This window comes from Lissotriton vulgaris, chromosome 10 (genome assembly GCF_964263255.1).
Source record: "Lissotriton vulgaris chromosome 10, aLisVul1.2, whole genome shotgun sequence".
In the NCBI taxonomy this organism is placed as follows: Eukaryota; Metazoa; Chordata; class Amphibia; order Caudata; family Salamandridae; genus Lissotriton; species Lissotriton vulgaris.
Genome location: NC_141698.1, coordinates 211,254,195 through 211,267,652, shown reverse-complemented (window position 1 = coordinate 211,267,652; position 13,458 = coordinate 211,254,195). Strand labels below are relative to the sequence as shown.

The 13,458-nt window shown below is 41.6% G+C and overlaps 1 protein-coding gene across 1 annotated transcript in view; it reads right to left on the bottom strand.

The window, feature by feature from the left end:
* Positions 1-13,458, bottom strand: part of MINDY4 (MINDY lysine 48 deubiquitinase 4) — a 718,486-nt gene that overhangs the window by 293,466 nt on the left and 411,562 nt on the right. Inside the window, exon 7 of the mRNA XM_086940895.1 lies at positions 3,611-3,720. Within this exon, the coding sequence (XP_086797021.1) occupies positions 3,611-3,720 (110 nt within the window). The remainder of the gene's footprint in view (positions 1-3,610; positions 3,721-13,458) is intronic.

The following is a 13,458-nucleotide window of genomic DNA, read 5'->3' as shown; positions in this document are numbered from 1 at the left end:
TCATAGTTTTGGCCTGGCCGTACTATCATATGCGGATGACACACAGATAGTGGTATGAATTTCCTCACAGGTGGAAAAAGATGCAAACAATTTCTAAAGATGCATGGCCGCGGTCGCGGGCTGGATGCAGAGAAATTGTCTCAAGCTAAATTCGGACAAATCGGAGGTTCTGCTTTTTGAAAAAGAGACCTCCTTTTGGGATGCATCCTGGTGGCCCTCGGAGCTGGGTATTTTACTAAAACCAGTGCAGAAGGCAGGAAACTTGGGAGTAATTTTTAACATCAAATTATGTTTCTCTGCTCAAATTAATGCGGCGGCCGCAGCAGGTTTTTTAATGCTGAGGGTTCTCAAGAAAATTCTCCCGTTCATTCCGTTTGAATGACAGAAAAAGGTGATGATGGCTCTCATCTCCTCAAAGATGGACTATTATAATGCCCTCTATTTAGGTATCTGCAAATACTTGATAAAAAAAACGGTAGTCCCTACAGAACACTGTAGCAAGAACGCTACTGAAGGTCCCCAAGTTCAAACTAATCTCTCATTTAATGTATGGCATTCATTGGTTGCCGGTGGAGAAGAGGATCTCCTTCAAGGCTCTGTGTTTAATCCATAAGGCCCTTTACAGAACCGGTCCGTCTGTTTTTCAGGATCGGTTCTCCTGGTACAGGAACCTCAGATCAAGCTCAGCAAGTATGGTCATGCTCCCAAGAATTAACGGAGCAAAATGGGGTGGAAGAACGCTCATATACTGTAGTGGGAAGCTATGGAATGCCCTGCCTCTTACACTTCGCTCAAAAAACATCTTGCAGCAATTCTGGAAACGTCTGAAGACCTGGTTATTTTCAAAATAAGTCACTGAGCAAAACCTAAGATACCCCCTTAGGCTGATGGCTGCCATGTTCTTGATTCGTTTAGTGCTAAGACACCTTCGGGTTTTGAGCGCTTTATAAAATGACTTCACTTCACTTCACACAATCAGTGCTGCAGAGCCACTAGTGCCATATAATTTACAAGCCTTGACTTCATGTTGTACCACTTTACTAGGGTCTTACAAATAAATTAAATATGTGAATTGGTTGGAAGCCAATTCTACTATGTTTCAAGGGGAGATCACAACCACTTTGGCACTGGTTAGCAGGGTAAAATCTGGCAGGGTCCTAAAGCCAACAAAACACTGGATTAAAAAACAGGAGGTTGAAGTCAAACAGGTAAGGGATGACCCTGCAGAAAGGGCCAGGTCCAACAGGTGCATTTGGAACTTTTTGTAAGTTTTCAATATCCTTCCTTGGCTAACCCAAAGAAACAAGCTCCTTACCTTCTGTAACACTCTTTCTGGTAGATTCTCTATATAACCACATATTCCTCACCATAGAATACTCCCCAGGAGCAGGACTGGATACAGAACCTTTCTCTGCAATGCTCAAGCACAGTGCTTTGTGGCAACATGCCGCTTTGCACTGCCCAGGAACAGACAGAGTGGCAAAACATATAAGAGCCATCCCTGGCAGATAACACCAGTTTCTTGCTTGACTCTTTCTGCTTCCTCAGATGCAAAGTGTGAAATATTTGTTATCAGTGTGCCAATTCCTAATTTAGGGCATTTTTAGATGTTAAAAAGAGGGAACTCTACAGAACAAGTAGGTGGGAGGAAGGTGAGAAATCTGCAGTTAGATAGAGCATCAACCAGAAAGAGTGTTACTAAATGTAGTAAACTAGTTCTGATGGATACTTTTAACCGTTGATGCTGCACCTTAGAATAGATACCAAATAGACACCAAAGCAGTCCCTTCCACTCTGGAGTGGAGCAGACCACAATATTCTGCAGGACCAAATGTGTGAAATGCTCTTCCCATTGGCTCTGGCTGTCATAGCAGTAGTACTTTATAAACATTTGCACCAAAGCCCACATAACATCATGGCAGATTTTAAGGACAGGCACTTCATGGTGAATTGGGCTCTCAGTCCTTCCCGAGATTGTTTCTTGGCCAGTGCATATCAGATGTTAATGCAGAGGAGTATTCACTTTATAAAGATTATTCAATGTAAAAGCTTAAAGCCCTTTTGAGGTGCAGCCAATGAAGTCTCTGCTCCTCTTTCCAGTGGTGAGATGGGGAGAACAATGCTGGCACTGTAATGGATTTTCCAACACAATAGGGAGTCACAACTTTAGGCAATTCGGCCGCCCAAGCCTCAGCACCAGTTTGTCAAGACAAGAGGTGGTGTAACTCGGTAGCACTGGCAGTGTCTGAGGTTCTTTCACATGACAATCTAATTTGATCGCAATGAGGAGGACAGTCTTTAGAGTCAGAAGATGCAACGAGCAGCTATGCATTGACTTGAAGGATGTGCACATGAGAAACGTGTAGCCTTATCAGTTACACCCTGCTATGAAGAGGCACAGTATCAACACTAATAGAATCGAGAGAGACATGATGGAGGACTAATTACATTTTCTGCATGAAACCAATCATTCAGCTTAAAATTACAGACCAAACCCCTCGCTGGTGGCAGGAAGAGGTAACCATGTATCTGGTCTTCTGGACAAACAGGAGAGTAATTCTGAGATTCCAAACAAAAATCTCACTGAAAATGTTCAAGGTTCTCATGGAGCTGCTGATATTGTGAGATCATTCGAGATGAGCAGAAGCAACATAAATAAAATTAAGTGGTATGGATTATATTACTTGTTTATCTTCTTCCTTAAAGATTGAAAATTGTTACACTGACCTGGACATATTTCTGCATGGCAAATTCACACAACTGAATGTATAGTAATTATGAATTATCTAGAATTGTTTCTGTATTATTCAATATGAAAGGATAAAAGGCCACATTTCTAAATCACAAAAACATTTTGTAAATATGCAATATGTTTTGAGATAGTTATAAAAATTAGAAACATACATCAGTACAAACATTTCTTTATCGTTGTGAGATAAGTCAAAAGACCAGTAGATCTGCCCCCAGCCCCAAAGATATCAGTGATGGTAACCCACAACCGGTACATCACAGACAGGGAGACAAGAAGCACTTGGGGCCAGATGTACAACCCTAAATTGCATTGCATTTTTTTAAAAATGTATCTTGTGTTCCTTTAAGTGAAACAGGCTGCATTTAAAAAAAAAACTGCTTTATTTAATTCCCAATGGGCTAACAATTTGGGAATCGCAAACAGTGTTAAACACACTGTTGTACATGGCAAATTGCACCTCATAAATTGCAACTTGCAAATGAGTCGCAATTTGCGAGGCACAATTTTGCTGGTCGTACATCTGGCCCATAGTGAACAAGAACAAGAATACACAGTCTTGTAAGAATTGTCAAACAAAAAGGAAAAACGATCTCAATTTAATGGAGGTACAAGCACAAAAACACTGAAGTTGAAGGTCATGAGAACTAATCTCCACACAAGGCAGGCTCCATTTTCGGCCAGGCTGTTACCAGCAATACTTGCCTGTTGGAAACTCTGCAACCTAACAAAACAAAACAAGGCTTGGAGTTACATTTGCATTCTTCTAAAAAATATAAAGTAATCAGATATAAGAAGTTTCTTCTGGAAAGCAATCAAGTTTGAACACAGGTTCATTACACCTTCACAGACATCTCTCACCTTCGCTTGGGAAAAGTCAATCGCCTTTGGTTCCACTTTAATTTTACTGACTGGAAAATGGACTGGGGTCCTATGAATTTCCCCAGCTAAAATGTCATCATCCACATCATCTGAAAAACAATATATATTTCTTGTAATATATACAGAGTGCTGCTGTTTGAAATTATCAGCTTGAAATTGCCTAGTAAAAGAAAATGATACCAGTGGGTTCACAGAGAAACTCACACGTACGGACTGAGCAGACAAACATTACTGAAAGATCTATAAATCCATTCGTCTTTCTTAGTTCATATTGTGCCTGCCATAGTACAGATGAAAGAGTGTTGGCGCACATGGTGAGGTAAGATTCTGTGGTCCAATACCTTGCTGATCAGACCTTGCTTTCTGTTTTTAAAGACAAACTTATCCACGGAGCTGGTAGTACTCTGTGCAGCTCCCCAAACTAGCCTTGCTTCCATTATGTGCAGCTACATAACTCTGTCATTTCAGAAAAGCATGTAGCCATTGATAAGTATACACCTACCCTAACCAACTACACCCACCCACATCCATTGGATTCTTGAGTATTACTTGAGCTAACTAAACAAAAGATGAGCAAAAAGGATTGCTTTGTGTAGCAGTCTTGTTGAAAAAAAGAACGAGTAATGAGCAAGTTTCAAATGTACTGTTCTCACATGATGGGTTCTTTAATGCAAAGAAAATTAAATTGGGTCTTCATGAATTTAAGCTAGACCAATATAGACGAAAATGTACTGATAGAAGGTGTCCCAAAAAAGGAATTCAGAACAGAAGTCTGTGCCTTTGCAACAAAGTATATATATATATATATATATATATATATATATATATATATATATATATATATATATATATATATATATATATATATATATATATATATCCTGTGCACCGTCTGTCTCCCAGCTCGCACGCTCGCGCAAACACAGCAAGCAGACTCCGGACACGGACCTTGAGGTATATGCAGCTTTATTCACGCAGAAAGAGTCACCAACGTTTCGGCTCTAACGGAGCCTTGATCACATGACAGCGTACATTTGACTGGGTACACCTTTTATAGTGAAAGCAAGTGATTAACGTAAAACACCTGTGCAAACTTGCTAATAAACATGGAAGACATACTACATTTTACACTCGGCAGCATGTTTTCTTAAGGTTTCTAAATAGATGTAAAATACAATAAGATATCTTTAGGATTTCTTGATAAATGTAAAATACAGTTAGATTCAAATCTCCTAAGAATGATATTCAACAGATTAAATAACAGAATTAATTGATAAAGTATTGAGGTAAAATACACAAATCTATTACACTGACCCGTTTTAAAACCATGGTTACAGGATATAAACTGATAAAAACCCCGATCATTATATTTGCAAACTTGTAACAAAGATCAACAGTTTTGTTTTCCAATTCAGGAATCCCAGTATAAAATACATATAAAGTGCTACGTGCTAACTTATTAAAGTGCATGGAGTGCCTGAAAAGTGCATCAATATGTGCAAAATTGGCAATGTGCAAATGCTTATAATATAATATGCTGGGGTCCTGATTCATTCCACTTAAGTACAGGGAACATTTGCCTATATATCGAATGTTGGTGGGGAGACAATTACTGTATCCCTACTCATACAGGGCTCTATACAGTGTATTTTGCTAAAGCTTCCAATCCTAAACGGGTACGTCTTACTTTACCAACGTCATACATTAGTCATACAAGTTCATGTTGAAAATCACTGCTTGAGTGCCAAGGTTTCCATGTTTAAAATATATATGTGCTAGAACGAGTTAAGACAAATACGCCAGGTCCACAAGGGGCCTGTAACCCAACACCAAAGTAATCCAAAAAATATAAATAAATAAACAACCAAATGTTAAAAAACCTATACAATTCATCGTATATCATTGGTAATTAACCTGGTTTAGAAAAAAACGTGCACAGTGAAAAACAATAATAACTAAACATAAATAGTTTTCTTATAGCAGCATTATTATTCTCAGTGAAGATTCATATGGAATTGTGTTTGCTCGCAGCCCCCACGGGATCTGTCCCAGCACTTTCCCAGCCGGGTATGTACCATGGACATTATCCACGTGGGGGAGAGTACACATTCCTAATATTCAAAGTCTTTCAGAGCAGGCAAGTGTGGAGATCCTCAGTCACATTCAACCCATGGGGCACCTTGGTATTGAGCAGGAGGATGTATTTTGTTTCCAGCTTTCTAAGCTTGGTCTCCCTATCCCCGCCTCTTTTGGTGTTGATGACAGAATCAATAACCCAGTATTTGAGACCACTATTGTTGCTTTGATGGTGGTCCTTGAAGTGGCGTGCAACAGGATATGTGCTGTCCATGTTTGTAATTGCTCGCAGATGTTGCAAAATGCGTTTATGGACAGCATTCCTGGTGCTGCCCACATACTGTAGGCCACAGGGACAGCGCAAAACATATATGGCGTATTCTGTCTTGCATGTGAGTACTTGGGTTATACGATGTTCCTTGCCTGTGAACCCATCCCTATAGGTTTTGGTGTTTTCACCATGGGTACACGCTTTACAGACTTTACAGTTATAGAAGCCCTTGTTACTTTGCCACCACTCTGTTCTAGTAAAAGGGTCCGGGTTGGTTTTGACTATGTGGTCCCTTAGGGAGGGGGCTTTGCTGTAGGTCACAGAGATAGACTTGGGTAAACTCTTGCCTATAACACTATCCCTCAGCACAATGGGCCAGTGTTTATTCACTATACTCTTTATTTGCTGGTGTTGTCTAGTGAATCCTGTAATTAATCTGAAGCATTCAGGCTCAACTGTGTCCGGTTTATATATATATTACCTACTGGCGGTCCCCAGTAGGTATATATAGTTAGGACCTAGTTTCCATAGGAAATCCGCAACATTCTATTGGGAATAACTCTGGCGCCGGTTGATCAATCTATGTGAATTTCTCAAAGAAGATGGCGCGTTACGCTCCGCTCCTTCCCTGAAAGTTTCGGGGGGATTCGTGTAGCGGGGGCCGAGAAAAAAGGGGGGTCCCAAAACGTGTTTTCCCCATGCAATTTTCCATAGGACCTTTAGACACGGCTACAGCCCAAACAGCTGAACGGAATTACAAGAAATTTGGCAAAATGGTAGAGTCTGATTCGCAGATCACGCTTTTGCTTAAATGGTGTAAATCCCTCCAGTAGTTGCTGAGAAAATTCAAGTTGAAATCAATTATATATCTATAAGCGCGCACCGTGCGAGCACCCCGCGATTTTTAAAAAAAAAATATATAATTTTTAGGGGCCTTGGGGGTCCTTGTGGGACCCCCTGAGCAGGCCTAGAGGGTCGGGGTGCTTCTACCCTGCCCCCTTTTTGAGTTCTACACATTTGTTTTCCTGCTTTCATGTGCCTTAGTCTACTGAGGCACAAGATGGCTGCCAACTGTTTCTGTTTTGGAGTGTTGATAGACAGTAGCAGCCAATCAGCATGCCTTCCAGAGAAAGTTGCATGCTCATTGGCTGTCAACACTACAAACCAGGAAGTGTTGGCATCCATCTTGTGCTAGAGAGACCGAGGCACAAAAGAAGCAGAGCTCACAGCCCACACAGCTCTCACAGCCCACACAGCTCTCACAGCCCACACAGCTCTCACAGCCCACACAGCTCTCACACCCAACACAGCTCTCACAGTCCACACAGCCCTCACAGCCCACACAGCCCTCACAGCTCTCACAGCAAACACAGCCCATACAGTTCTCACAGCCCACACAGCTCTCACAGGCCACACAGCTCTCACAGCCCACATGGCTCACACTCTCACAGCCCAAACAGCTCTCACAGCTCTCACAGCCCACAGAGACCTCACAGCCCACACAGTCCTCACAGCCCACACAGCTCTCACAGCCCACACAGCTCTCACAGCCCGCCTAGGTAGACCGAGACACAAAAGAAGCAGAGCTCACAGCCCACACAGCTCTCACAGCCCACACAGCTCTCACAGCTCTCACAGCTCACACAGCCCTCACATCCCTCACAGCCCGCACAGCCCACACAGCCCTCACATCCCTCACAGCACACACAGCTCTCACAGCCAACACAGTTCTCACAGCCCCACAGGTCTCACAGCCCACACAGCTCTCACAGGCTTCACAGCCCACACAGCCCTCACAGCCCACACAGCTCTCACAGCCCACACAGCTCTCACAGCCTTCACAGCCCACACACTCACAGCCTAAACAGCTCTCATAGCCCACACAGCTCTCACAGCCCAAACAGCTCTCACAGCCCACACAGCTCTCACAGCCCACACAGCTCTGGCAAAGATAATACCAGCAGAGAACAAGCACTGGCAAAGACAATAACAGCAGCAAACAAACACTGGCTAAGACAATAACAGCAGAAAAAAAAGGCAAAGACAATAACGGCAGCAAAAAAAAAAACGGACAAAGGCAATACCAGCAGCGAACCAACACTGGCAAAGATAATACAATCAGGGGGGCAGGGGCACAAAAAACGGCAAAATCAGGGGACAGAAGGCCCGACAAACGGCACAATCAGTGGGCAGAAGGCAAGAAAAAACGGCACAATTAGTGGGCAGAAGGCAACAAATACGGCACAATCATGGAGCAGAAGGCAAAAAATACAGCACAATTAGGGTGCAGAAGGCAAGAAATATGGCACAATCAGGGTGCATGAGGCAGGAAATACGGCATATTCAGGGGGGCAGAAGCCAAGAAATACGGCACAATCAGGGGGGCAGAAGGAAAGAAATACGGCCCAATCAGAGAGCATCTTGCTCCGGTCCAAAAATCGGATCCCTAGGGCTGCTCAGGTGGTCTCACAAGGATATTAACATATTTAAACGTTATCCGCTAATTTATTTGTATTTATTTATTTATTTTATGGTTTTATAGAGCGCGTAGTCACCCCGAGGGTATCCCAGCGCTGAACCTCTTACTCGCAGGGGGAGATAGTCAGGAATGAATTTGTATTTTCAAAACCTTGCAAATTCACTGAAAAACCCATAGGTTTCAGGCCTTATTCAGGTAGGAATTGGCATTTAAAAAACCTTTGAAATTCACTGAAAAAACCATAGGTTTTAGGCCTTATATAGTTAGGAATTAACATTTAAAAAACCATTGAAATTCACTGAAAAAACCATAGGTTTTAGGCCTTATATAATTAGGAATTAGCATTTAAAAAACCTTGAAAATTCACTGAAAAAACCATAGGTTTCAGGCCCTATATAGTTAGGAATTAACATATTAAAAACCACTGAAATTGCTCCTATATAGTTAGTTGAACTAACTATATATTTCGCGCATTCGCAATCCACTGCTGATGATGTCACATATTACATCATTCATGACATGGTCAGTGACATCACTGATGACATCACTGATGACATCTCAAATGACATTATTATCTACTACTTTGATAGGTGGAACAGGGCCTGCTAAGAACTGGAAGTGGGAACCCAACATCTCAGGAATAGTCAGAGATGCCTGGGAAAGATTCACACCGACTGTCCAGCAATAGTTCACAGGGGTCTACCAGGCAGAGATGCAAAAAGTACATGTATGTCAAGAGTGGTTCTTCAGAAACCACCACCATAAACAATGGCTGTAGTCCCTGATGCCACAGAAGTTCCTATGCCAGGCTTCACAGCAACTGGTCCAATGGACAGATTAATGGCCAACACTCTCGATGGAAGGAGAAGGTAGGTTCTGTTTGCAAGTTTAGAATGTCCATGGTGAGCTTGAACCTCCTTTCTGGTATCAGGAACGATTTTGGTTTCTTCACCAGAAACCTTAACCATGAACACAGCCATAAGGACCTGTGCCAGATGGGACTCCGCTAGCTACTTTCCCAAATCCCTAATGAGGCAATGATGCAGTTAGGAGTAGGAAATGTAGCTACATTAAAACAGCCTCTGGAGCCTAAATTGTTAAAGAAAATCCAGAGCTGTGCTCTGCTAAGCTGGAAGATAGGGCTTATACTAGTATACTTGATTTTCCACCATAAAAAGGAGCTATGTTCTATGTTCCTGGTGGGCAAGTACATGAATGGTTCCTAAAAAAAGGCCTACTTCGTCTTCTGCAGAAGTTTCTAATATGATGACTGGGACATATGTGTTCTAGATGAAGATGGCTGGAGAAAGAGAAGCTATGCCATGCTTCTGTCACAAACCACTGAGAGGCCCTATGAATCAGTGGTGCTTTGGGTCAAATGATGGCCATGGAGGAAAGAAATTTTCATTATTGGAAGAAAGGTAGCCACCTCAGATGGAGGAGAGGAAGACGACAGACACCTACGGAGGTTATATACATTTAAAACTTCTCTGATCCTGAACAGGTCCACAGGAATTGTTTGGACTTTGCTCTAATGGGTTTTGCTTTCGAAGGTGAATGCAAGCCTAAGGAAAAAGAGGTGATTGGCAGAGGAAGGGTTGAAAAACGACCATGCTTTTGAAAACCAGAAAAAGCTTTCAATTGATGGTGGTCTGACCGCTTTGATGGCATTGTACTGCTCGGAGACCTCATCATTAGCTAGAGCAAAGTGATTTCTGCTGTCAAAAGAAGTTGATGACTTTCTCCTGGGCTATTGACTTCATGTCTGAAGACACCCGACATACTTGCCAATGCTAGCAAAGATATCTGATCATGGTTCAGGCAGTGGTGTTGTTGTGGAGCAAGGTGACACAGCGTCTCCCTTGCCTAGTTAAAGGATAAACCAATACTTCTCCTGGGTATAGTTTATGACCGAGGAAGAACAGCAATCAAACTCAATCCAAAGGTGGTTTGAGATGTTCACACTAGCACTGGCTTGCCTCTATGAGAAACCTTATTTAAGGTCCATTCTTTTTCCATAGGACTCAAGCTATTTAATTTCCTTGTCCAGTTACAAGCACATGGCTTTGCGCCTTGGAGAAGCAGTAATCATACGAGATGGCACCCTAAATAAAGTGCTTGCTTTTAGAGTATGTGTGATCTGGTGGTCAGCTTTTTTTCGTTCTGGGGTCAGTACTACTGTAAATTGGGTTGTAGTAATACCGGTTACTTCAAGTCAAGAAAAGGGAGTTATCATTATTATGGTTAATATTATGATTACTATAACTACTGCACACAGGTAGTGTGCGTTGTGAGTACCAACGGCACTTCTGGGAACATATTTGTATTCCTGGTATTTAATGTGCAGAGGCCTTGAGACAGATTGTTCAGATTGTGGCTTTGCTGGTTTACAGTTAGGAATTGGAACATTTGAAAGAGAAAACATACAATTATTTTTTAAATCTTTTTTCACTTAAAAATGTCAACAAGTTGTTGATAAATGAAATAATAGTAATAGTGCTGTAAGCAGTGTTATGAGGAAAGGGTTAAGGATTAGGATTGGGTCAAGGGATGGTGTGAGGGTTTGGCTAGGTTAGGTTTAGGGGTTGAATTAGGGCAACAATTAGAGTAAGGGACAAGGTAAAGCAATGTGTAAGAGTTAGAACTGAGGGTAAGGGACAGGGTTTAGCTAAGAGATGAGGTTAGGATTAGGTCATGGCTAAAGGGTTGGGTCAGGGCTACAGTAAGAGTAAATAGGTTGTGTATGTGATGGTTTAAGGGGTTGGGTTAAGGGTAGGCTTGAAGTTAGAGCTGGCTAAACAAGATGGGAGAAGGGTTAAAGAAGTAGATTTACAGTTAAGGTAGGGGTAACTGGTTATATTATATTCTAATTAAGCTAATCTACCCAAACACACATCATGCTACCTTGAGGTGAGGATCGCAAGGCGAGCGGAGACGGGGGCAGGTGTGTCCTTCAGTCCCAAGATGGAAAGAGTGGACAGATGAATGTATGGCTATGGTAACAGACAAAAAACAGAGGCAGATCTAAAAATTTCACAAAGATTGGGGGACCCTCTATAATGTTTGTGTAAGGACACAAATTCAAACTCTGCCTTTGATGAGAATGCATAATCATATAGGTCAAAGCCATGTACTATTGGATATCATGTTTCTCCAATAACTAAGTTACCTCCAAGCAATACTTGGCAATTTCTAAAAAACAACAACAATCAAAGAGATGGGTGGAGGGTCAGAGGGAATGTTTAACGACCTCAGCACAGTTACAATCCCCCTAACAAACTATAGAATACATAAAGAGTACCTGTGGGTCTTAGACAAAGAGAAGACTAGGTGTGTGTGAAGATGACTATGTGTATGCTTTCAACTTAGAGCAAACAACCGGACATTTACCCCATGTGAAAAATGTCCATCAGTTACTATTTGTAACTGAAAGCAGTGCATATGTGACTTGTGAAAAAAATTATAAAGTGTGCTCGTGTTAAAATTGGAGAGTGTGCGCAATATTAATTTTATTCTGGAGTCGTACACTTCCAACACTAAAAACAAAAGAGTGCAAAAAGTCAGATGGTTCAAACAAATAACTTCTGACTGGGTTTGCTGGTTGACATGTTTCTGCTGACATTTAAAGACCCAAAATGGTGCCTGCCGCTTCCTCAGGACCCATAAACACAAATACAAATAGACAACATCCACCAATCATCTTGGGCAGTAACATCACCAGAACCATCCATCTCATTTTAATATCTCAAGAGATGGTAAAAATACGGATTGCCTACTATGTGAGGTAGACCAAATGATGAATTGGGCGGCACAGGAAAAGTAACTGATGGACATTTTTCACATGGGGTAAATGTCCGGTTGTTTGCTCTAAGTTGAAAGCATACACATAGTCATCTTCACACACACCTAGTCTTCTCTTTGTCTAAGACCCACAGTTACTCTTAATGTATTCTATAATTTCTGAAAAACAACATCCTGTATTAGCGAAAGCTCACTTCGTGTACCGAATTATGCAATTCATATATTTAGTCCTAAAAAAAGTGAACAGAAACAGTATAAAATCCTAATGATTAAGAAAGTGGTGTGCCGTTTACACCTCTTTAATTACTAGCAGACCAACAAAAAATGCATTCTATTTCTCTAAATGAATCACTGCAAATAGGAATTCATCATTAGCTGAAGCCAAACTAAGGTTGTGTAGCACCAGGTCTAAGTGCTTCATCTTTAAATACTCACAAAGAACACTGCAAAATATGATGTAATGTATTAATACGTAACACTCATTTTGGAATTTGAAAAAAAGACATAATAGTCTATCCCCTCGAAGTTCCCAATTGAATTCTTCTTTCTAAGTAAAATCCTTCTTGAAAACATTGGATAGGTTTCTTTTAAAGGATGAGCAATTAATAAGATAATAATGAATAATTTAGTTATTTATAAATTGAATAAGGAACAGCGTAAATCCAGGCAGTTGGACCCTAAACGGTTGAGGGAAAGACCACCTCCTCCGACAGAATCCGTGATCTCATCAGGGCGGCAGGCGGAATCACAATGTTATGTTATGGTATGTTAAAAGTGCTTGTGAAGCAAACGTACATCAGGCGGTTTCATGGCACTGAGGTCAATGGAAGAAGCAGCATTTACAGCACAGTAGGTTTACTGATATGACTGAGAAAATAAAAAGGTCTTTAACAATTTTTTGAAATGCTCATAAGGGGTTACCAACCTCACTTCCATAGGGAGCGAGTTCCAAAATTGCAGGGTTAGGATCGCAAATTGCGAGAAGGTGTGTGGTGCTGGATCCTCGAGGAAATAAAGTCTGGGCCATTCCCGGCTAAGGCTTTAAAGATGGTACATACTAGCTTGAAGGCACAGCGTTTGGCCACCGGGAGCCAGTGTAGACTCTCTCTTCATAAGGGGTTTGACATGATGTTGCATAGGCTGACAGGCAATCAGCCTTGCCAACTGATTTTGCACTAACTGTAAGAGATGCAGTGGGTA